This window comes from Manis javanica, chromosome 4 (assembly GCF_040802235.1).
Source record: "Manis javanica isolate MJ-LG chromosome 4, MJ_LKY, whole genome shotgun sequence".
NCBI lineage: Eukaryota > Metazoa > Chordata > Mammalia > Pholidota > Manidae > Manis > Manis javanica.
In genome coordinates, this window is record NC_133159.1 from 125,004,276 (window position 1) to 125,026,229 (window position 21,954).

The 21,954-nt window shown below is 45.4% G+C and overlaps 1 protein-coding gene across 3 annotated transcripts in view; it reads right to left on the reverse strand.

The window, feature by feature from the left end:
* The window catches only part of LOC108410060 (ubiquitin carboxyl-terminal hydrolase 43), a 59,965-nt gene that overhangs the window by 11,235 nt on the left and 26,776 nt on the right, over positions 1 to 21,954 (reverse strand). For 2 of the 3 annotated variants that reach the window (XM_073234797.1, XM_073234800.1), the window contains 10 exons: positions 20,468 to 20,560; positions 18,863 to 18,998; positions 16,072 to 16,207; positions 14,661 to 14,796; positions 12,372 to 12,483; positions 9,098 to 9,201; positions 3,783 to 3,860; positions 2,861 to 2,987; positions 2,406 to 2,754; positions 184 to 342 (listed from right to left, as the gene is read on the reverse strand). In XM_073234797.1, coding sequence (XP_073090898.1) covers positions 184 to 342; positions 2,406 to 2,754; positions 2,861 to 2,987; positions 3,783 to 3,860; positions 9,098 to 9,201; positions 12,372 to 12,483; positions 14,661 to 14,796; positions 16,072 to 16,207; positions 18,863 to 18,998; positions 20,468 to 20,560 — 1,430 coding nt within the window. The remainder of the gene's footprint in view (positions 1 to 183; positions 343 to 2,405; positions 2,755 to 2,860; positions 2,988 to 3,782; positions 3,861 to 9,097; positions 9,202 to 12,371; positions 12,484 to 14,660; positions 14,797 to 16,071; positions 16,208 to 18,862; positions 18,999 to 20,467; positions 20,561 to 21,954) is intronic. The other variant, XM_073234798.1, reaches the window with a different exon arrangement.

A 21,954-nucleotide genomic window follows, 5' to 3' on the forward strand; every position in this document is an offset into this window, starting at 1 on the left:
CATATGTCCATCCCACTTCCTTACAAATGGGATCCTAGCCTGTAGTGCCCAAAGCTCTGAGCAGCAGCCAGAGCTTCCTCTTGCAGATCCTTGCCGACCTCTCCCGGACCTCGATGTCTGATGGAGCATCTTCCCAGTTCCTAGAGTGAATCCCAGTCCCCTTGCCCTACAGGGAGCACCTACCTCTCGTGGAGCTGCTGGCTGACCAGGCAGGGATGCTGTTCCTCTTCTGATAGAACAGGATGTAAGCCCCTCGGGTACTGACCTCATCTTCTAGAAGTGGCTCCACCGTGCTATCATCGAAACTGTACCACCGGCCATCCAGAGAGTTCCGGCAGTAGGCTGCAAAGGTCCAAATCCCAAACCCCATTACTGAAGCCCCCAAATGCAGGACACATTTCCCACTGGCATAGTTAAAAAATGGGCCTGTTTGTAACAGAATGAGAAAAATTGGTCCATTTTGGGCCAGAAATGAATTTTATGGAACTAGAAAAGATTAATCAGCTACACTTCCAGCTGATAATTGATAAAGTGTGCCGCTACTTTAAGTTGAATCCTTCTGCTGCGTCCTGCTCAGGCAAAACCTCCAGTACCAGGGAGTTTCAAGCTGTTTAGCCTGACAGTAATGGCAACACTCACCTGTTTCTGCTGAGAAGCTTCAAAATGCACATCTCGGATTGAGTATGCAGTGAAAGCGCACAGTTGGAATTACGATAAAGTTTTCTATTTATGAACTGAAGTCAAACATTTAAGAAGATGTTCATAAATAAGATTCCCACTACTTTGCAAGCAATTACAGCAGAATACTCTTCTCTTTTCCCTCCATATCTCAGTGAATGGTGCCAAAACCCACTAATCTGGAGTTAGTTCGCTTTTTCTGTAATGGGCCAGACACCAGATATTTTAGGCTTGGTAGGTCACATGTGGCCACATACAGTCTATGCCATCTACTCCTCTTTTAAAACATTTTTCAAAATGTAAAAACCATTTTTTAACTCATGGGCTGTACAAAAACAGGGGCTGGACTGGATTTGGCCAATGGCCATGGTTTGCTAACCCCTGCAGTTATCCAAGCCAGGCACCAGGCACTCACCTCTGCCCCACACCTGCTCCAAAAGCCAGTCTTACTGATCCTACTTCCAAAATGTACCTTGAGTGTCCTGGTTGTCATCGCCTGCATCCCAGCAGATACCACCTCTCACTTGAAACCACAAACATCCTCCTAATTGGGATTCCGACTTCCATTCTTGCTCTCTTCTACCCCTTCTCCATAGGGCAGAGCTACGACCTCACTTTGTAAACTAGACTATGTCTTTACTCCTCTGCCCACGACCATCGAATGACTTCCCATCACCCTTTGGAAAACATGCAAACTCTTGTGCATGGCCTCCAGTGTCTTCTTCTCAGCCGCACCTTGTTACTCGTTCTCGCATGACTACACTTCAGCCACGACAGGCTGTCATGGGTTCTTAATCACACCAAGCTCTGCCCCAGGGTCTTTGCACATGCTAGTGACTCTGCCCATAATGCCTTCCTCCCATTATTCACATAGCTAGTTCCACCTCATCCTTCAGCTCTTGACAGAAAGGTGATGTCCTCAGAGAAGCCTTACCTCTGTCACAGACACAGTCAATCATGTTTTCGTGATACCAGGTGGTGAAAGGCTAGCACGACAAGCACTGTGTTACTGTGTCTGAAATTAGATTCAAGTCCCATAGGGCAGGACTCATATCTGTCTTGTTCGTCTCTGAAGCCCCAGCACCTAGCACAGGGTCTGGCATGGAGCAGGTACTTATATTTGCTCAATGGGTGATGATCCTCGATTTCTATACAGTCCAGTGCTATCCAAATTGCAGCTACCTCAGAACACTGGAAACATGCACTTTTCAAAACCTGAAATATTTTAAAGCAATCTTTAAATGAAATGATTCGCGTTATTCTAGAATAGAACGGACCAAGGCATATGATGATGGACAACTGAACACGCCACACAGCTGTTTGTTTCTGTCCTTCAATTTGTTTACTTCTCTCAAGTTCCTCTAAGGGGTAAAAATTAGATGTATTCAGTGAAATAATTTTTAAAAATTTGTTAAGAGTCCTTGTGTTGAATTACAGACAAGGGTAAACATCACTCTCTCGGTTCTCACAGTTATCCTCCTACTTTTCATAAGGTTGAATATACTCAGACTGTAACTAACTGCATATTCCAACCACCAACCTAACTCAACTCTGGCTTGGACCCTGAGCCCCCCACCCTCTGGCAGGTGCCTGGGGTGAGGGGTCAGCCCATGCCAAGTGCCCGAGTGAGGTGGCATTCCAGGAGTGCCTCTTCCCGGGCATCTTGAGGCCCAGGCCACAGCCACGAACACGGCCCTGGCAGCCCTGAGTCGGAAGGTGAGGCTCACCTGTGTAATGCCCACCTTGCAGACTGCCGTGGTGGTTGCAGACCGCGTACAAGTCGTACAGGAAGTCCAGTGGGTAGCTGGTGGGCACGCAGGCTGGCTGCTTCCAGGAAGGCCAGGGGCCTGGCCCAGGCCTGGCACCAGTGCTTCTCTGGGCCACGTGGGGAGCCATGTTGAGGCCAGAGAGTGGAAACGTCACCAGCGTGGAGAGCTTGTTTCTCTTCTCACCCACTTGACAGAACCTCTTGAGGTGGATGATGAGGATGTCCGGCAGCGTCCACAGGCTCAGCTGCACCATGCCCTGCTGGAGGGCTTTGCAGTGCGGGCACTTCCAGGCGTCGCCCTGGGCCAGCTGGCAAGGAAGCCACCAGGACTGTGAGGCCCCCAGGGCCCACAGCTGACCACCGAAAGGTGACCAGCCCCCTTCCTGGCCCAGGAGTGGACCCCCAGGGAGGCACCTGCTCCTCTTTGGTGTAGGACCGAAAACATTCATCCAGGGTACAGCTGTGCTGCTGATGAGCCTGCTGCTGCCTCCACACGCTGTCCGCATCCGGCACCCGCTCCTCCTGCAGGCTCCCGAACAGGCTGCAGAAGACCAATGGCGTTAGCGCTTCTCACCTCCAACAGAGGCTTCACCGGAGCCAGGGCGGTGAGGGTGCTCCACCCGGTGCCTTGTGCACACCCTGCCTCGGTGCTCGCTCAGTGCTCCTGGGATTCTCAGGCTCCCCCACCAGCTCCAAGAGGGACCACATCCTTGGCTTATGGGTTTTTGTTTCCTCATCTTAGTGCAGGGCCCAGCACCTAGTAGATTAATAAATCCTTGCTGGACTGAACAGTGCCCTTTTTCAAGGTAGGGCAGATGCACTTGGTGTTACACAAGCAGCCAAGTTACTGCTTAAGAGTGTGGACTTGAGCCAGAAGACCTGGGTTCAAATCCCAGCTCTGCCATGCATCGGCTGTGTGACAGCACATGACATTGTTTAACCTCTTTGGCCTCGGTTTCCACATCTGACATCTGAAAATATGGATTACAGTAGTACCTACTTCACAGAGTGTGATGAAGATGAGATAAATTGCACTATGTATAAAGTGTTCAGAGCAGTGACTGGCACGGGCTGGGTCGGTAAGCATCACATACCATTTACTACTGTCACTGTTCCCAGTGCTGGCGACACCCACCACTACCATTCTTACTATTACTATCGCTGTTTATATAACAGACAGTTATCATTAGGGTTTCGTACAGGCATGGGCCACATGGCATCCAGGAGGGGTGCATACTGCCTCATGGTCACATGGGGGGGAAACTGGGTCCAGGAAGATTCATTTGCACAGCTGGCCCCATCTTTCCCCAGCAGAGACAAATTCTGTTGACCTCACCGCTCCTTGGCACAGCTATCCCACTCCACGGCCAGTTTGATGTGTGGGGGGCCTCCTGGCCTCCTGAGATGCAAAGCCCTGGGGAGAGAACAAGGAGCCATCAGAAAGCAGCGAGCCACCTCCCCACATCTCTCAGGGTGCAGCGGCTGCCTCAGCCCCAGGCCTGATGCTCTAGATGTGCCCAAAGCCCGGTGTAAAGCAAGGGAGGTATCTGGAGAGTCGCTCTCCGCTGAAGGCTTCATCCTCACCCAGAAATTCTCAGTGTGAGTCAACCTGCGGCTCTTTGCAGCGGCTTGGGCTCAGCACATTTCCAGAAAGGCTGGCTGACCTTCATACAGAGGAGACAAGTTAGGAAGAGAGTGGAGAATGTGAGGTCTTGTCCTGAAGTCAGACAGCAAGTGATGGGAAAGGCAACACTTAACAGCGTTCAGAATGTATCGTGGGAAAAAACTGGGCCTGTCACGAGTCCCTGTCTTCTAGATGATTCAAAAACAGGTTTTGAGCTCATATCAAATCCTGTGGGTGAGCAGTGACAGGTCTGGGGTGGGGTCGTTATGTCATCCTGACGAGCAAGCACCACGAGGGGGCAGGGAACCAGGTGGGTCTGGGAGAAGCCCTCCCCGCTTGGCGAGCCCTGCTGATTCAGGGCAAACAGTGCCGGTCCGTCCTCACCCTTCTGTAGACTGGGGGTAACTAAGATACGGGCATCTGTCTGTCTCCCTCCTTGCCATCTTCACTCCCTCAGAGGAGGAGAAGTGCCTTATCAGGCTGGTGGAACTGTGGGGAGGTGATCGGCTCAGTCCCTCCCGGTTACTCCTTCCTCCGACCCAAATGGGAGCAGGCTGGCATTCTTCCTCACCCGTGTCCCTGCAGGTGGAATGCTGGCAGACTGACACATATTCAATTCCAAGAGGAGACATACTGGGGAGCCTGTCTGAATCCCTACATCTCTTTCTTTAGGATGCCCAAATTCGCCATCCCCACAATGCAGAAGGCCCACACCTGGGGAGCTGGGGTACTTCATTCCGAGGAACATATTGGATTCATACCTAAGCCACATCCTCTTATCACCCTTACCAATAAACCTAACATGTTGATCTCTTTCTGCCTCATTCCTCGTTCTACTTTTCAACTGGAGTCTAAACATGGGAGTGGAAAAGGAGAATCGGTATCTTCAGGCTCTGTTACACAAAACCGCTTAGGGCACAAAGAGGGGGCAAAGTGCGTGTATAACTGAAGTCCACTCCTTACATGGGAACAATCATGCAAGAGACAGCGTGATCTTCTCTCCTGATCACAGCCCTGGCTCAAACAGAAAAGAGGCCATTATTTGATATTTATGGCAGGATGTGATCCTAAGCAACATACAAACATAATCTCTACCCCGAGGGAGCTCAGAGTCTGATAATGGGAGAGACATGCAGAGAGGCCACTGCAGTGTACCCGGGGTGTTTATGGGGACTTGGAGGAACTGCACTCAGCTGCTTCAGAGACCAGACTTTCTGCACAGGAAGAGTGGGAGTTGGCCAGGTGAAGGGCGAGTAGGGAGAGGAAAGGGCTGTACAGGCAGAGGTTCAGCAGGAGCAAAGTGTAGGGTGTGTGCTGGACCGACAAGCAGAGGCTCAGCAGGCCGGCCACACGGTGAGAGGGCAGGGCTGTGACCGCCACTCTGCAAAGTGTGGACTTTACCCTGTGGGCCACCCAAGGGTTTTAAACAGACAGGTATGGAAGCAGATGGATGAGAGAGCCACTGGCCTAGAGGCAGTTACAGCAGAGCGGAGGCTCTCGGGGCGTCCGACTGAGGTGATAAGGGCCTGGACGTGTGCAATGGTGGTAAATGTGGAGAGGAGGGAACAGGTCTGAGGAACCACCAGGATTTGGAACAAGAGGACTTGATGATGGACTGAATGTAAGGAGAAATCAGGAAGCAGGAATGAAGGGTGATTCCCAGGTCACTAGCTTGGGATCCTGAGTAGATATGGTTGTCAGCATCTAAACACAGGAGGCACAAGAGGAAAGTTTTAAGCAAGAAGATTTGCCTTGACAAACATTTAGCTTGCGTGTCTATGAGACATTTAGGTAGGATGGGAAGGTCTGCATCTCAGAGAAAAATCTGGACTGGATCTAAATCCGAGAGACCTGGACCTAAAGGCGGTAGACAGAAGCGAGGTCATCCAGGGATGGAACACCAGGGAAGCATGCCGCGGCGGAGCGCCGAGGCCCGACCACATTCGAGGGCCCCTGAGCGGGAGAACAGCAAGGGAGCAAAGAAACTTCTAGGAGGTAAACAGAGTGGGGTAGAGCCATACAGTGGAGTACTGTTCAGCCGCAAAAAGGCAGGAGACTCTGACACATGCTACAGCATGGTTGAACCTTGAAGATCCTCTGCTAAATGAAATAAGAAAGATACAAACTGCAAATACCATCCCATTCCACTCATATGAGATGCCGAGAGTGTCATGTTCAGAGACAGAAAGTAGGGCAGTGTTGTTAGGGGCTGAGGGAGGGGGAAAAGGGAGTTAATGTTTAATGGGGACAGAGTGTTAGTTTCGGAAGATGAAAACATTCTGGAGATGGATGGTGGTGATGGTCGTACAACAATGTGAATGGAATTAATGCCACCAAACTGTATACTTAAAAGTGGTTAAGATGGTAAATTTTATGTTGTGCACATTTTTCCACAATTTTTAAAAAAGAGAGACATTTCTAGAGCAAGGTGGTGCTAGGCTAGGGAGGCCCCGGAGCTGAATGTGGGCTCTGTGAAGGAGGCAAGGGATCAACGGTATCAGATTCTGGGGAACGCTGTCCTCGTGAGGTGGGGGTGGAGGCAGGGGCCATTAACTGCCAGGGGACATGGGGTGGACAGAAGGTGTGACAGGGACTGTGGCCACAGGCAGGACTATCTTCAGCATGATCAGCCTGCTGTGCAACCAGACTCTGTTCCTGTGCTTCTCAAACTAGCTAAGATGAAGGACCCATTCACTGGTTTCTTTCTAAACCACTATAGATACTTTTATAAAGTACAATAAAAATATAACTCATGGGGGGATGACAAAATACATGTTCAATTTTCAAAACACTATGTGTTATATAAAATTGTTATGTATTCACTGTATTTTTTTTATTAAGGTATCATTGCTACACAATCTTCTGAAGGTTTCACATGAGCAACATTGTGGTTACTACATTCACCCCTATTATCACTGCCCATCAGTGTAGTAAGTTGCTATAGCCACTACTTCTCCTCTCTGTGCTGCACTGCCTTCCCCATGACCTACTTTTGTTGTGTTGTGAATCACAGTGCCCCTGAATCCCCTTCACCCTCCCCACCCCTCCCCTTTGGTAACTGCTGGTCCCTTCTCAGTGTGAGTCTGCTGCTGCTTGTTACATCAGGTTTGCTTTGTTTATATACTCTGGGGCACGCACTCTGAGTAGCACGGTTCTCTCTTCCAAGACAGAGGGCCGTGAGGGGCCCCTTTGTGCTCTAAGCAGGCCCTTCTCGAAACCTCCCCACCACCGTGTCCCCTTTTTCCTGTCAGACCCAAGCAGGTCCTGGCCAACACTTTCTGCCTCCCTAATTCTGTAAAGCAGCTGCTCGTCAGGGAGGGTGCGGGTGGGGCACAGGGTATAGAACCTTCTGCCCTGCTTCCTACTCTGGTTCCTGGTCTCCTTGTCACAGGAGGGGCCCCGTCTCTACTATGATTCTGACACCATTCCAATGTGTGCTTTTTCCCCACCATCAAGCTATTAACTAAGTCTAGCACTATCTCTGGGAAGACAGCGTCAGATCCCACGGGCCTGCCCCTGCCTCCCCACTTTGAAGCCAGTCCTTAGGTCCAGGTTGTCTTCTGGGCTTCCGACCAACCAGCTATAGATCAAAGGTTCCAATAACCCTCCTTGGGTTTGATTAACTTGCTACAAGGGCTCACAGAACTCAGATGAACATTTTACTTACTAGATCGCCAGTTTATCATAAAAGGACATAACTCAGGAACAGCTGGGTCTCTCAGATTTACTATCAAAGGGCATAAGTCAGAAAACAGCTGGATGGAAAAGACATAAATCAGGAACAGCCCCAGGGCATGCGTGGGAGATGGTGCAGCCCACCATGCCCACCACCCTCCCAGTACCTCCATGTGTTCACCAACCCGGAAGCTCTCCAAACCCTGAGCCAAAAGGCTTCTTATGGAGGCTTCATTCTCTAGGCATGATTGATTAAATCACTGGCCACAGGTGATCAGGCCCACTCTCCAGTCCCTCTTCCTTCCTCCAAGGTCTGAAAGTTCCAAACCAGGAGCCACAGAGTTCCAAACCAGCCCCCATCCTTAGGTACTTCCCCAAAGTCACCTCATTAACATAAATTCAGGTGCTTTTGAAACAGGCTTCTTATGAATAACAGGACAGCTTCAATTGCTGTTATCACTATGGAAATTCCAAGGGGTTTATGAGCTCTGTGGCAGAATACCAAATATGTATTCCTTATAGGGGTGAATGTAGTAACCACAATGTTGGTCATGTGAAACCTTCAGAAGATTGTGTAGCAATGATACCTCAATAAAAAAATACAGTGAATACATAACAATTTTATATAACACATAGTTTTTTGAAAATTGAACATGTATTTTGTCATCCCCCCATGAGTTATATTTTTATTGTACACAATATCACACCTACATCATAGATTGTCAACTTTGGTTAACCAAGCCAAGAAATCAGAAATGTTTATTGAGAACTTTGTGTCTGTGGGAAAATGAGCAGAAGACCCGGACAGGGAAACTGCCTCTCAGACACTGAGCTGGTCCTGTGGATTGGTTCGCAAGACCAGGTGCAGTGGAAGGCCTTGCAGGTGGGCACCTGGAGAATCAGGAAGCCAGACCCACAGACACATGGCCACACTGGCTTTATCCCTTGGCTAGAGCCCACCATCTAGAGTTTGGAGCCAATGATGGAGGGGCAGAAGGCTCCCCTACCCTACAGGGGACATATAGGCTGAATTCAGTAGCATGACTTAACTGAATGGGTTTTTCAGTCAGACCAATCTGGGTTCAAATTTGGGCTTGGCCATAACTAGCTGTGCAAGTGTGAGCGAGTTAACTTATTTCTGGGAACAGCGATGTTCCCTCACCTCTGAGGTGGCCGTGTCACCGTCCGCTCTAGACATAAGCACTGAAAGCACAGGAAGTGCACAAACCTGGCATAGTGGCTGCTGCCAGGGAGTCAGGAGATTGCAACCAATTTGACTGACACATATGGACACTTATCTAGTCGAATGAGATCGCACTCATTCTCTTACAAAATCTGGAACATGCCCTTACCTGTCCACTGCCCAGTGACAGAGGGGCTGGCTGTCCTGTGGGGATAAGTAGCTGCAGGCCAGAGAAAGCCCCACAACCCGGATGGCAAACAGAGATCCTGGGTTCTGCCAAGACAGAGACGGAGGAGGTGGGTCATCAGGCTTGTTTAAATTAGACTCCTACAGGCAAATAAATTACTCAAAATTGTAATTCTTTTGTCTAGAGTCTATTTTGAATATTCTCTTAATAATTAATATTCAAAACCTGGAGCTAAAAGGGCTTCATTTTCTTAAGAAGAGACACACTGTACCTTCCAACATAGTGACCTAACACTGCTGAACACATTAAATTTTCCAAAATGATGATCATGCTGTTTTTCAGTCACACATGTGTAACTGGAGCAGGTGCTGGCATAGTCAATGGAAAAATCAATCAACTATGTCAATTATTAATAGGTAACTTGACTTATTTTAAGATGATTTATCATCATCACCAAATTGCCAAAAGAAGGCAATTATCTAAAAGCAAGTTAGTGTATATTTTACATACCAAATGCTTAATAAGTGTTTATATACTATAAAATAAGCTATATAAGAAATTCCACCTATGCTTTCATTCTAAGATGTATGCTTTTTTTAATACTCTAACATTTATGAAATTGAAGTGTTTTAAACAGCATTATTCACAATAGTCAAAAGGTAGACACAACCCAAGTGTCCATCAATAGATGAATGGATAAACAAAATGTGGGCTATACACACAGGGAATGTTATTCAGCCTTGAAAAGGAAGCAAATTCTGACACATGCTCCAATATGTATGGATCTTGAAAATATTTGGCTTAGTGAAAAAAAAAAACCCAAGACATAGAGGACAAATATTGCATGAATCATCCACTTATGTGAGATGCCTAGAGTAGGCAAATCCACGGGGACAAAACAGCTGGATGGAGGTTAACAGGAGCTAAGGGATGGGGGATGGGGGGGCTATTGTTTAATGGGAATAGAGATTTTGTAGGGATGATGAAAATTCGGGTACAGAAAATGCTGATGGTTAATGCAACACCTGTTGAATACAGTTAATGGGCACTTGTGAATGATCAAAATAAATATGTATATTTTACCACAGTTAAAAAAAAACCCATGGCATCTTCAAGTGAACAAAACACAGTTCTTAAAATTGCCACTGATGACCTTAGCTACAACACGGAGAAAAATAAGAATTTCTTCCAAACTCTGACAAAGATAAATGGCAGACATCTCTTCTTAAAAGACACTGATGAAATACAGGTTGAAATTCACCATTCACTGATGAAATGCAGACAGGGGACGGGTGGGAGCATCATAATTCCAGGAAAGAGGGATTGTACATGGAAGAAAGCATGACTCCAACACACTCAGTGGGCTGTGAGTGAGCTCCTGTGGGTGTCACAGCTCACGCATGCAGGGAGCAATGGGACACGAGGCCGGTGCGGTGAACTGGAACCCGGTTGCAAAGAGCCAAATGTGAAGTGCAGAGAGTGTATGTGCCAAACTGGACCATAACCACCCTCTGGTTGACCTGCAGCTTCAACAGCGACAAAATCAATGGCTAGAAGCAAGCTGACTTCTTTGATTCAGGGCTGGTCACAGAAGGGTGTGCTTCCTAAGGAAACTGTTACTTCAGTACGGAGCTGAAACTCGCTCCTGGCACCCCTAATTGCTTGCTGTGTAATGGCAACATAATCAAGTCCCCTCTCCCGCAGAGGCAGCTTACTCTGCCTGTACACAAAGAAAATTTACAAAGTGACCATAAAAATGTCTTGGCAATGATAAATCTCTTTTTTCACAATTTACATGAATTCATTCTGACCAGAAAATTGGTTATTTCTGTGAGAGATTTTCCTCTATTCTTGGCTAAGGAAATTCATTGAATATTCATGCAATATATGTTCACTATTTGTTAATCTCTTCAGCTCAGTGTTGAGAACTGCAAATGGATTCTTTTCAAATTTTTACCATATTGAGCCAATATTTAATGCAGTACTAAGAGCATGATGGGTTAAATGGATGGGCCAGCCTGGGCACCTCACAGCCATTTAGAACCACTACTCCTACAGAAAATCAAGCCAGCCTAGACATTTACCAATGAATCTGTGGAAAAGCATCTACAGCTTAGTTGTAGGATGTCTGTATTAGAATTCTGCTGGCCTCACTGATTGCTTTGATCAATTTCTAAAATCAAAATGACTACAGAGGTGCAGAGGCCCAAGTACACGTGTGACCCAGTGGAGAGCAAGGACAGTTGAGTACAATGTTCACATGAACGTGGTTTTATTCACTTTCAAGAATCAGGAGCACAGGTTTGGAGAAAAGCTAAAGTATTCTGACCTACTTAGAGAGAACTTAGGGTTTCTAATTCGGGAGCTGTAGTAGATCTGTGGGGGCAGTACACAGAGCAAAATCTTTTAGAGATAAAGGTTGGAAACGAAGGTAGAGAAGGTCTTTAACAAAGTGATACTTGATATAAATCCTGATTCAAATGTATGGTTTTCTCTGAGCAGGAAGAAACATGAATTATCAAGAATCGCCTCTGAAGTAAGCTGGGTACATCCCCCGAATGAGAAGTTCTCACCAAGAATAGTTGGGGGGAAATAAATGTCAAGGCTACCGCACCATCCCACAAAATTTCAACATCTTCTTGACCAAGCAGCCACCAGAATAGTTCTGAAACTCTATGGGCCAAAGGAATGGTTTTAGAATATGTAGTTTTCATTTGGAAACTACTAATCTGAGAATAAATAAATGAGCAAGGCTAAAAAGGTATTTTCTTTTGAGTCTTTAATCTCAGTTTTTAAAACTGGACAAAATTATCTTTAGTATCTAGATTTTCATGTTTAGACATAAACATCGATTCTAATTTTCCATGGAAGTTACATCTGAAGTCCCTTGAAATTTTTGATCCAAATATATAAATTTCAATTTATTGCAATAAACTCTCCTCTAGGAAAAACTATGGTGAACTGTTAAGTATACAAAATTGAGAAGAATAATGTAAATCCCACTCTTTATTCCAATGGTGTTTGGGAAGATTTAACAAGGAGAAAGCTCTGTCTGTGAAAGGTGGTTTTTAACACCGCAGAGGGAGAGAGGACAGGCCATAAAACGGTTTCTTCCTTGCAGATAAATCAAAGTTGTTTTATACAACAATATAAAGCCTCATTGACAGCAAGTTCACATTCCTCCCCCGTCCCTACCCCTCAACACACACACACACACACACACACACACACACACACTGTATGCATGTGTACTGACCTGTATTGGGGCCTCACTCTTCATTAGAGAGCGGACTTTGCTGAGAATGGACTGCTGGAGCTGAGCCCAGGAAATGGCTCTGTCTTCCTTTATTAGGAAAGGTGGCCCGAACCTGAAATATCCAAGGACATCAGGTTATTTCACCAAAGGGAAGAGCAACAAACCCCAACAGTCATGAGACCACAAGCCTCTTCATGGGCTTCTCTCCATCAGATGAGTTCGGCACAAAGCACAGCACAAAACTGCCCATCAGAGAACCTCACTACAAATGGAGAAACTGCACTGTAAAGAGATGGCTCCAAATGATTGGCCGTCCGAGAAACATTCTTCCCTGGTGTTCTCCCCATCGTTGAGAGAAGGGTCAGAGAATATTGCAGGCAGAGATAAACCCAGAGGGAACCCCGTGCAGCTGACACGCTGATGGTTTTATGTGTCAGGAATATTCTCATAACTGGGAATGCCTCCCATTTCCCAACCCAGGCAACACAGAGCAGGGAGATTGTACTGCTGAGAACCCAGATGTGCCTGTGGCTGTCAGTTCCAGCTTGGACATGGGTACCACTGGACAGATCACTGACCACCCGTTGTTCCATGGCCACACCACACAAGGTTGTGGCAAGATTCAGCGTGACAAGAATGTGAAACTGTTGAGGAAACTTCTGAGGCACAAATCTGAGGTGGCGTGTCTAGGCGGGCAATGGCATTACATGCTGTCCACTGTTGTAATGGACAGATCAGTTTATTTACCTTACCCTCTATTGTTGAGCATTCAGGTTGCTTCCAATTCTTTATTTAAACAATGCCTGCACGTCGCAGGAACTACATACATTCTTGTATACACACCTACATCTCTGGGTGCATGTGAGTAACTATTTCTTTGGGATAAAGTTCCAGAAGTGGAAATGAAAGACCAAAGCTATTTATTCCCAACCTGCTGCCAGAAATCCCCACCAATTTACCAGTGAGGCATGTGCCCCATTCCTTGACCCTTGCCCAGAAGGAGTATTATCAATTTTTCAAGTTCTTTGCCAATCTAAAAGGTTAACAATAGCATCTTGTGACTGAATTTCTTCTACTGCTAATGAAGCTGAATAGTTTAACCTAGGCTTGAATTTTTTCTATGACCTAATGCTAACTTCTGTGCCTCATTTCACTAGAGATTTCTCTCACTAATTTGAGAGCCAGGTTTTTTTATACGATGCATAAACATCCTTCACTTGTCACCTGATGTAACTATTTTTCCTCATTTGCACTTTGCCTTTCAAATTTGCTTTTAGTTTAAAATTTTAAATGTATTTAAAACCTTATCTTTTTCCTTTACAGTTTCCTGCCTTACGTGTTCAAACAGACCCCCTGATCCAAAGACAATCCTCTACATTATCTTCAAGTTATTTTATGGGCCTTTTGCAATAATCACCTCTCTAATCAAATCTGGGACTTATACATGTGAATTTATGGAAGGAGTAAAAAGAAAGATTAAATAAAATAAAAAGAAAGAAAGCATTAGCTTAGCTTGACATACTGAATAATTTGCTCACTTTCTAGTAATGTGAAATATACTGTCCTTATCATATAATAAATACTTAAATATACTTTGGTCTAGTCTGTTCATTGATTTTAGTGGCTATTCTTCTGCCTCTGTAACAGAATTTCAAAATTTAAAGCTTTATTCTGTTTTAATACAGCCATCCTTCCTCCCTGCTTTCCCCAGTATTTTCTCACTATTCTTATGAGTTTATTACCCTAGACTCATTTTATAAACATTCTATCAACCCAAAATTTTTTATTGGTGTTTTATCTTTTAAACATTTTAATTGGATTCTACAAGGAAACTACCTGCTTTTGTGTATTTGCTGTGCAACGACTTCTCCAACTCTTTGATTAGTTCTAATCACTTTCCAGTTCTCCCTGGCCCTTAGAGCAGATGGCAGTACCATGTGCCAATAGCAGTAATTACATCCCCTCTTTTGTGACAGCCAGTTTCCTTTTGCTCGTCTTATTGCAACACTGCCTGGGACTTATGACACAGCACCAAACAGCAGAGAAAGCAATTAATAATTGTTCCTGAAATTAACAGAAAAGCCTCTGATGCTTAATTGTTAAGGGCAATGTTTGCCATCTGCTTGAGTCGGCTATTTCCAATCCTCCTGATCAGAAACTGCCTACTCCTAGTTGATTAGCCTTGGTAATGGATGTTTCATTTTATCAAATTAGAATTATTCTAGACAGAATTCCAAGTACATGTGTATAAATCCCAGACATTATGTTAAAAGAAGAAGTTCAACATACCTGCTGGCCTGTTGCCCTGACCCCACCAAGTTACAGAAGAGAATCAGCACCGTGTTCTCACAATGGACGGGCAGGCATGACCACTGACCACCACGGACTGCAAAGCGCGGGGACACTGCCAGGCCAGCTGGACATGCTGAAGACAGAGAATTGAGTTTGTATTCCTAAAGGAGCTGCTTTGCTGGGTCAGAACCCCAGCTTCTCCGGACCCTCTTCTCTTTGAGCACTTAGATATTAACCACTGTTGGGAGACACTTAGCAATGGGTTAGGGGAAGAGATAGTAAGGTTTGTGGCACTTGTGCCATCTGGCATGGCATATGAAGATCACACACGTGGTGGTTTTCACTATTGTGTTCAGCCAGCAATTTTAAAATGTGGGCAGAGATTTTAACATGTTTGAAACCCAGTCTAAAAAGTACTCCAAAATGAGTTTGGTTGCTTTTATGCCTTGATCAGGGAACCGCAGAGTAACCATGGTCTTAGAAAATCAGCATAAGTGGCACACAGGGAAGGTAAGAATCTTTACCCTTGAGGAAGAAGAATTAGACTATCCTCAATTTCCAATCACTTCTGAAAATTTGGCTTTTAAGGCACAGATGTATCACCTGTGATTGAATTTGAAATGAGGGCTTGTCTCACTGAGTTACAATCAGGGCCAGTCAATATCGCGTCCCATGCCCAGAGTCTCCCTGTTGACTCAGGGCAACTGCAGACATCTGGTTCCCACAGCTGGCCACCTTGGCTGACTGACGGTCCAGGCCGGGACACAGGACTCATCTGGGCTATCCGGTAACACTGGCCAGAGCCCTCTATAGATACAGGCGTTCTTGCCTGGCTTAATTGGGCCACAATGTACACTGACCTACAGTGAAAGACTGTCAGGAACTGGCCATCTTGGCCATCCCTAAGTTTAGGAAAAGCAAGCACTGGGAAGTGAGACTGTTAACAGAAAATCATTGAACTTCTTTGGCCACCTACTGCTCCAATTTGTAAAAATTTTACTTCAAGCATAGACCTTGAACACCAGAGTCCTGAAGACAAAGGTTACCCAAGCACCTGTTCTAAATAGAGATTCTCAAAGTGTGACGCCAGGACCAGTATCACCTGGGAACTTGTTAGACATACAAATCCTCAGGCCCCACCCCAGACCTACTAATCAGAAACCCTGGGCCCAGAAATCTGCTTTCACAAGTTTTCCAGGTAACTCTGATACTCATTAAGGTTTTGAGAACCTCGGCTGCATTAATTGAATAAATTCTAGTAATCAACCATCTGTACACCAAATATCTGAGAAAATAAGCCTGATGGGTCCAAGTATTAAAACTAAATGTCTTATGAGCAACCAGTGAGAACCCTCTCAAGCCTGTAACTCATTATAACAAAACGAAATTCTGAAAAGCACCACAGTACCTGAGAGCGTCTCCTGGCCAGATGGTGGAGGGGCTTGGAAGGCGTACACATCATCGCCCTCTGCAATAGTATTAAGGTCTTCTTCATCAGAGAAAGACCGCTGGAGTCCACTGGGATACAGTTCAACCAAGATCACCTGGAATGAGGAGGATCATTTTCCCTCTGGATTTCTCAAAGGGAACTTAACAAGTAAGAAATATGAAAGTGTCCAATAGTCTTAAATCTCTCTTTTACCCTCTTTTACCTTACCTATCTAAGTGAGAAATACTACTTCTCTTTAGTACAACACACAGTAGTTATAACAACTAGACTGACCACAGAGATCTCAACTGCAATAATAGAAGGCCAGCCTGCTGAGGGATGGGTTGGGGAGGTAAACTGAGGAGCTGAAGTTTTATACCAGCTAAACTATCATGTAAGAGGCTGAGGCTGAAATAAAGCCCTCTCCAGATTAAAAGTGAGAGTGTTTACTACTAATAGATCTCCACTGAAAAAGCTTTTAAATAGTGTTATATCAACTCTTTTCACATTATGTCACATGTGGAACATATTTTTATGGAACACTGAGGCAAGCAGAGGAAGCTGGTCTTGTACTGGAGGAGAGGGGTGACTGCCTTTAGGGTCCCGGCTGCCCCAGACCCAACTCTGTCACCTCGTGGGCTGAAGGGATCAACATCTCAGCATGTATAACTCATTCCAGGCTCACTAGCTGGGACCTCCTCTTGTAAAAGACTCATCTCAGGGTTAAAAAGCAAACAAACTGAATCCAGAAAGAAAACCTGAGTTGTAAGAAAATTCAATGAACCAAAGAAAATGGTAAACATTGGTAATTGTAAACATACATTGACTATATAAATCTATAAGAATAACAACTATTGCTACTACTACAACTGGGGAGAGAGAGGAAGAAGAATAAAAAGACTGGACAAACATATCCACCTATAGTAACATCAAATCAAAAAAGGTATATGGGAAGTGGATGCATACCAAGATCCTTGAGTCATTTGGGAAGATTAACTAAGACTTATTGGCATTTTAATAACCCCTAAAAACATAGAGCTATCTATGTCCCAAACCAGAAGAGACAGAATAAAGAAAAATGGTTCAATCCAAAAGAAACAGTAAAGGAGAGAAAAAAGAATCAAAGGAAAAGCAGAGTAAATAGGAAGGACAAAATAAGATGATATAAATAAATCCAAATATATCCATGATCACAGATAATAACTGGGACAAACCTATGAGTTAAAGTACCAAAATAGATTTTAAGATCCAATCAAAATGCTTACCTTGCCTGCACTTAAGAATGCCAAGTGATCCCTGTTCCTGAACAAACTTACGTCACACCTGTCGAATTCCTGGCAGTGAACTACCTCCCTCACACTTCCCCCTTTAGATCTTTCATGCCTGCCATTTCTTCCCAAGGCTCTCACCACTTTCCTATTTTCTCTGGATCTTTCTCAATTGACTTCCACTGAAGGAACTTCTAAATAATAAAATAGCCAAAAAAAAATGTTGTCATATCATGTCATAGAGCACTTTGAGGTTACAAAGTGAGATACACTTTTTTCCCCACCTGAGATCTTCATAAAAATGGTGATGGAGGTCAGAGGGATTGATTGGGCAGGCGCAGGAAGGGGCCCCCAGGGCGATGGAAAGAGCCATAAGGTGGCTATGAACATGAAGTTTATAAAATGGTTCCCAGCACTTAGTGAGCACTACTGAGGGTTAGCTATTGTTGGGATTATTATGTTCATAATCATCACCATCTTCTTGGTTGACAAGTAGTCATGGTGGTTACGTGGATGGATGCATATGTAAAAATTCAGCAAACTATAACCTTAAGATATGTACACTTTATTGTATGGGTGTCATACCTTAATAAAAAGGTTAAAAACATATTTTTAATTTGCAAAAGTCCCCATCAGGGAAGTAGAAAATTTCCATTTTACAATCAAGAAATAGAAGACCAAGGGAGGGAGAAGGGGAATAAGGGGTATATGTCCAAAGTCAGAAAACTAGAAATGGACTGAATCACTAACCGAACCCTATTCTAAGCCCTTCCCATCATGCCACAAAGTTCATCACCATCACCTCTACCCGTCCTTTCATGGGGGTCCCTGTTAGGAGTGCTGCCCTTAGAGTCACAGTGAATCCAATCTCTTTAAAAATAAAAAAGAGCATAGCCATACCACTCTCCCACAAATCTCTTCTCTCATGTTACACATCCTCAGTCACCCCAGTAGCTCCTCATATTTCAGGTAGTGTCCCCTCAGTATCCTGGTTTATATTCTCAGGAGTGAAAACATACAACAGTGGCTCAGGACCTTAAAGACAAACCGTCTGCTTTGAAATCCTGGCTTAGCCAGTTAACAGCTGTGTGAACTTGTGCAAGTCACCTAACCTCTTAGTGCCTCTTCTTTGTTTACTGGTAAAATGAGGGTGATTGTAATATCTACTTCACAAAATGGTTATGGATTAAACCAGCTTTGAATATTAAGTTCATAAAATGGTGCCCAGCATTTAGGAAGCATTACTGAAAGAAATACTATGATCATAACGATCATCACCTCCTTTAAAGACAAAGTGGTGTCCTTTTCTGGTTATTCTGCATAAATGCAGGCAGAAGTCAAGGCCCAGCCATCACAGACACCAGGGACTACTAATCAAACAGAAACTCATGAGTCATGCTGGAGTCACCTGGGAACCAGAAATTAGCCTCAACAGCCTAGACAGCTGGCCCAGACAGCATTCTGTCATCCAGTGACTGGGCCCCAGTGCAATTCCACCACACCTCATCTACAGGGATGCCGCCTTCTTCTGCAACCATCCTCCTCAGGGCTGCCACTGTACTAAGGATCGGCACGGCCAGGCCAACCCGCAGGAACTGCTGGCTCTTAGACAGGAAGACCAAGGTGATGCTCAAGAATCTGGAAAATAGGAAGTTATCCACACACTGACACTGGGTCAAGTTCAGCACTTATGCTAATCTCTGCTTCTGGGATGGGTCACTGTACTTTAGGTACACTGTTACCAGGTGGCAGTGGAAAGCAAATCTCCAAGGGTCTCATGTGAGCAAACTTTCCCAGCAAGTTAAAGATAAAAGGTATTCGATTAAGAATCACAATACAGATCTATGATTTCAAGGTTCTGTTTGTTAAATTGATCATCTTAAGCAAAAATATAATTTGAGATTAGAACTTGAGAAGTAAAAGCAGTCAAGCTTCTTCTTCCAGTATGATTCAACACATCAGTGATGCACTCATGTCCTTACAGGAATTCTCCCCTGGTGACAGGACACAGCCCTCCAGCCCCCAACCTCTCTGGAAAACTTTCTTAGTTCTACTTCCTACTACCCCCACCAGCACACCAGCGCTCACTCCTCCACCTCCTGTTTCTCCTGTTCTACACTGCAGTGATTGTCCAATTCATACAGCGAGCTGATACGGCTGGATTTAAACCCTGGGCAGTCCAGCCCCAGAGCTAGTGGTCCTAACCACTGTGCTGTGCTGCATCAGGTCAGGAACCATAGCTCACACCGAGCGGCAGACATCATCTGATGGTGCCACCCATGATAGGGTAAGCCCATGTTATAGTGTGGCACAGGTGATCCACAGCATAGGAATTCAGAGCAGAGAAAGGGATTAAACTGCCGGGAAAGGCATTATGAAGACGTCCTATCTTCAGCTGCATCCCAAAGATGGGAGATATCAAGAGGCAGAGGGCGCGAGAAAGGGTATTGATGGAGGCAGGGAACACAAGGAAGCAATGCCACTGTCTCAGTGCCAGTGAAGGCACCCCACGTGGGAGTTCACCAACCTTCCATGACACTGACAGTGGCCAGTTGCCTTAACAGTCACTGCGAAGACCTAGACTTTTGGGACACCTGCGCTTTGTCTTTTACAAAGCCAAGTCCCACCACACCTCTGACCCAATCTGACCTCCTTTTCCTTTTTTCTCATCTCCCCTAACAATCTTTTTCCTTTTCCTTTGCTCTTTGAAGAAACCTTTTCCCTACACCTTCACAGAGAGGAAAAAGGATTTTGGAAATGAGGCAGGGAAAAGCAGGTGGCAACAGATGATCTCAGGCTTGCCCCCAGTCTGGCCAAATGGTACTGACTGGCCCACGCCAGCTTGTGAGTGGGCCAAAGATGAAAGCCTGGCAATGGTGCTGATAAACAAAAGCATTGTTTGTAATTCCTTCTACAACTAAACAGACACAATGACCTTCCACTTTAATTGTCACATTCAATAACTGGACATCACCCAGCTATTAGGCTGGTTTCTAGAGAAATGCTGGCTGAGAAGCAAAGGACAGGAAACTGCAGACGCAAAGCCAGAAGGTTCCCAATAAGGAGTAAGGATGGAGTCAAGTTCCCTAGGCATGATGCTCACGTACCTTGTCTGGCGCAAGGGGATAGGCAGTGACACGCACAGGAACGGGTCGAAGGTGTTGCTCTGTTTCAGGCAGTGCGGACAGGTCAAGGAAGATCTGTGAGGGCCAAATATAGATTAAAGTTTATCACACAGTTTGATGATTCCTCAAAAAGTTAGAATTTTTCCAATTCTGTGCTCATTAATTCCACTCCAAGGTATATACCCCTGCAATAAAATAAATCATAAATACATTTTTGGTCATATGAATGAATATTTTCCAGGTATATTTAGTCTTCATCCACAGTTCCTGAAAACACTGCAGAGTCTTGAAGGTGAATCGGGTGTACTGTCATGTTAATGAGAGACTTTTGGACTCCCCCCACCAAGGGCAGGGGCTGGAGGCTGAATCAGACAAAGGCCAATGATTTAGTCAGGCATGACTATGCAGTGAAGCCCTCACAAAACCCTTGAGAAGAGCTTGTGCTCTCTGCTCTGCTCCGTTGGATCTGGATCGTGCTTCTTGGTTGGAGAGAGCTTCTATGCTTGGGGAGCCAGAACGCCTCCATGTGCCATGGAGCCAGGCCCCAAACTCCACGAGGATAGAAGCTCCTTTACTTGGGACCCTGCCCTATGTATCTCCTCATCTGGCTGTCAACGTGTATCATTTACAGCATCCTTTATTAAACTGGTAAACTTAAGTGTTTTCCTGAGTTCTGTGAGCCACTCTAGCAAATTAATCAAACCTGAGGGGGAGGCCATAGAAACCTCTGATCTGTAGCCTGTAGGTCAGAAGCACAGGTAACTGCCTGGGGCTTTTGACAGGGTCTGGAGTAGGGGGTGGAGGGCAGTCCTGTAGGACGGAGCCCTCACCCTGGGGAATCTGGTGCTGTCTCCAGGCAAGTAGCGTCAGGATGGAGTTGAGTTCTCTGACACCCTGCTGGTGTGCAAGAATCGCTTGGTGTTGTGCATGTGGGAAGGCCCCCTCTCCAACAAACAGGTTGGAATCGGGGCCGGGAACCTGAAAGGAGTTAAGCTCACGTCATCACAACCCCTAAGAACTGCAAACAGGTGACCAGAGAAGTAACTACACAAATGTGTATAGCAGCATATTCACAACAGTTAGACGGTGGAAGCAACCCAGGTGCCCATCAAGGCATAAATGGGTAAACAGATGTGCTATACACACCCAGAGTATTATTCAGCCAAAAAGGGGAATGAAGTGTTGACGTTCCATAGCATGGATGAACCTCAAAAATGTGCTAAGTGAAAGAAGCCAAACACTTAAAGGCCACATATTTGTATTCCATTTATAAAAAATATCCAAAACAGGTAAAGCCAGAGAGACGAGAATGCAAACTGGTGGTGCCAGGTCCCGGAAGGAGGGAGGAATGGGGACTGGCTGCTTACTGGGTCCCAGGCTTTCTTTTGGGGTGATGAGAATGTTTAGGAACTAGGAAGAGGCAGTGGTTGCCAACACTGTGAAAGTACATGCCGCTGATGTGTGCTTCA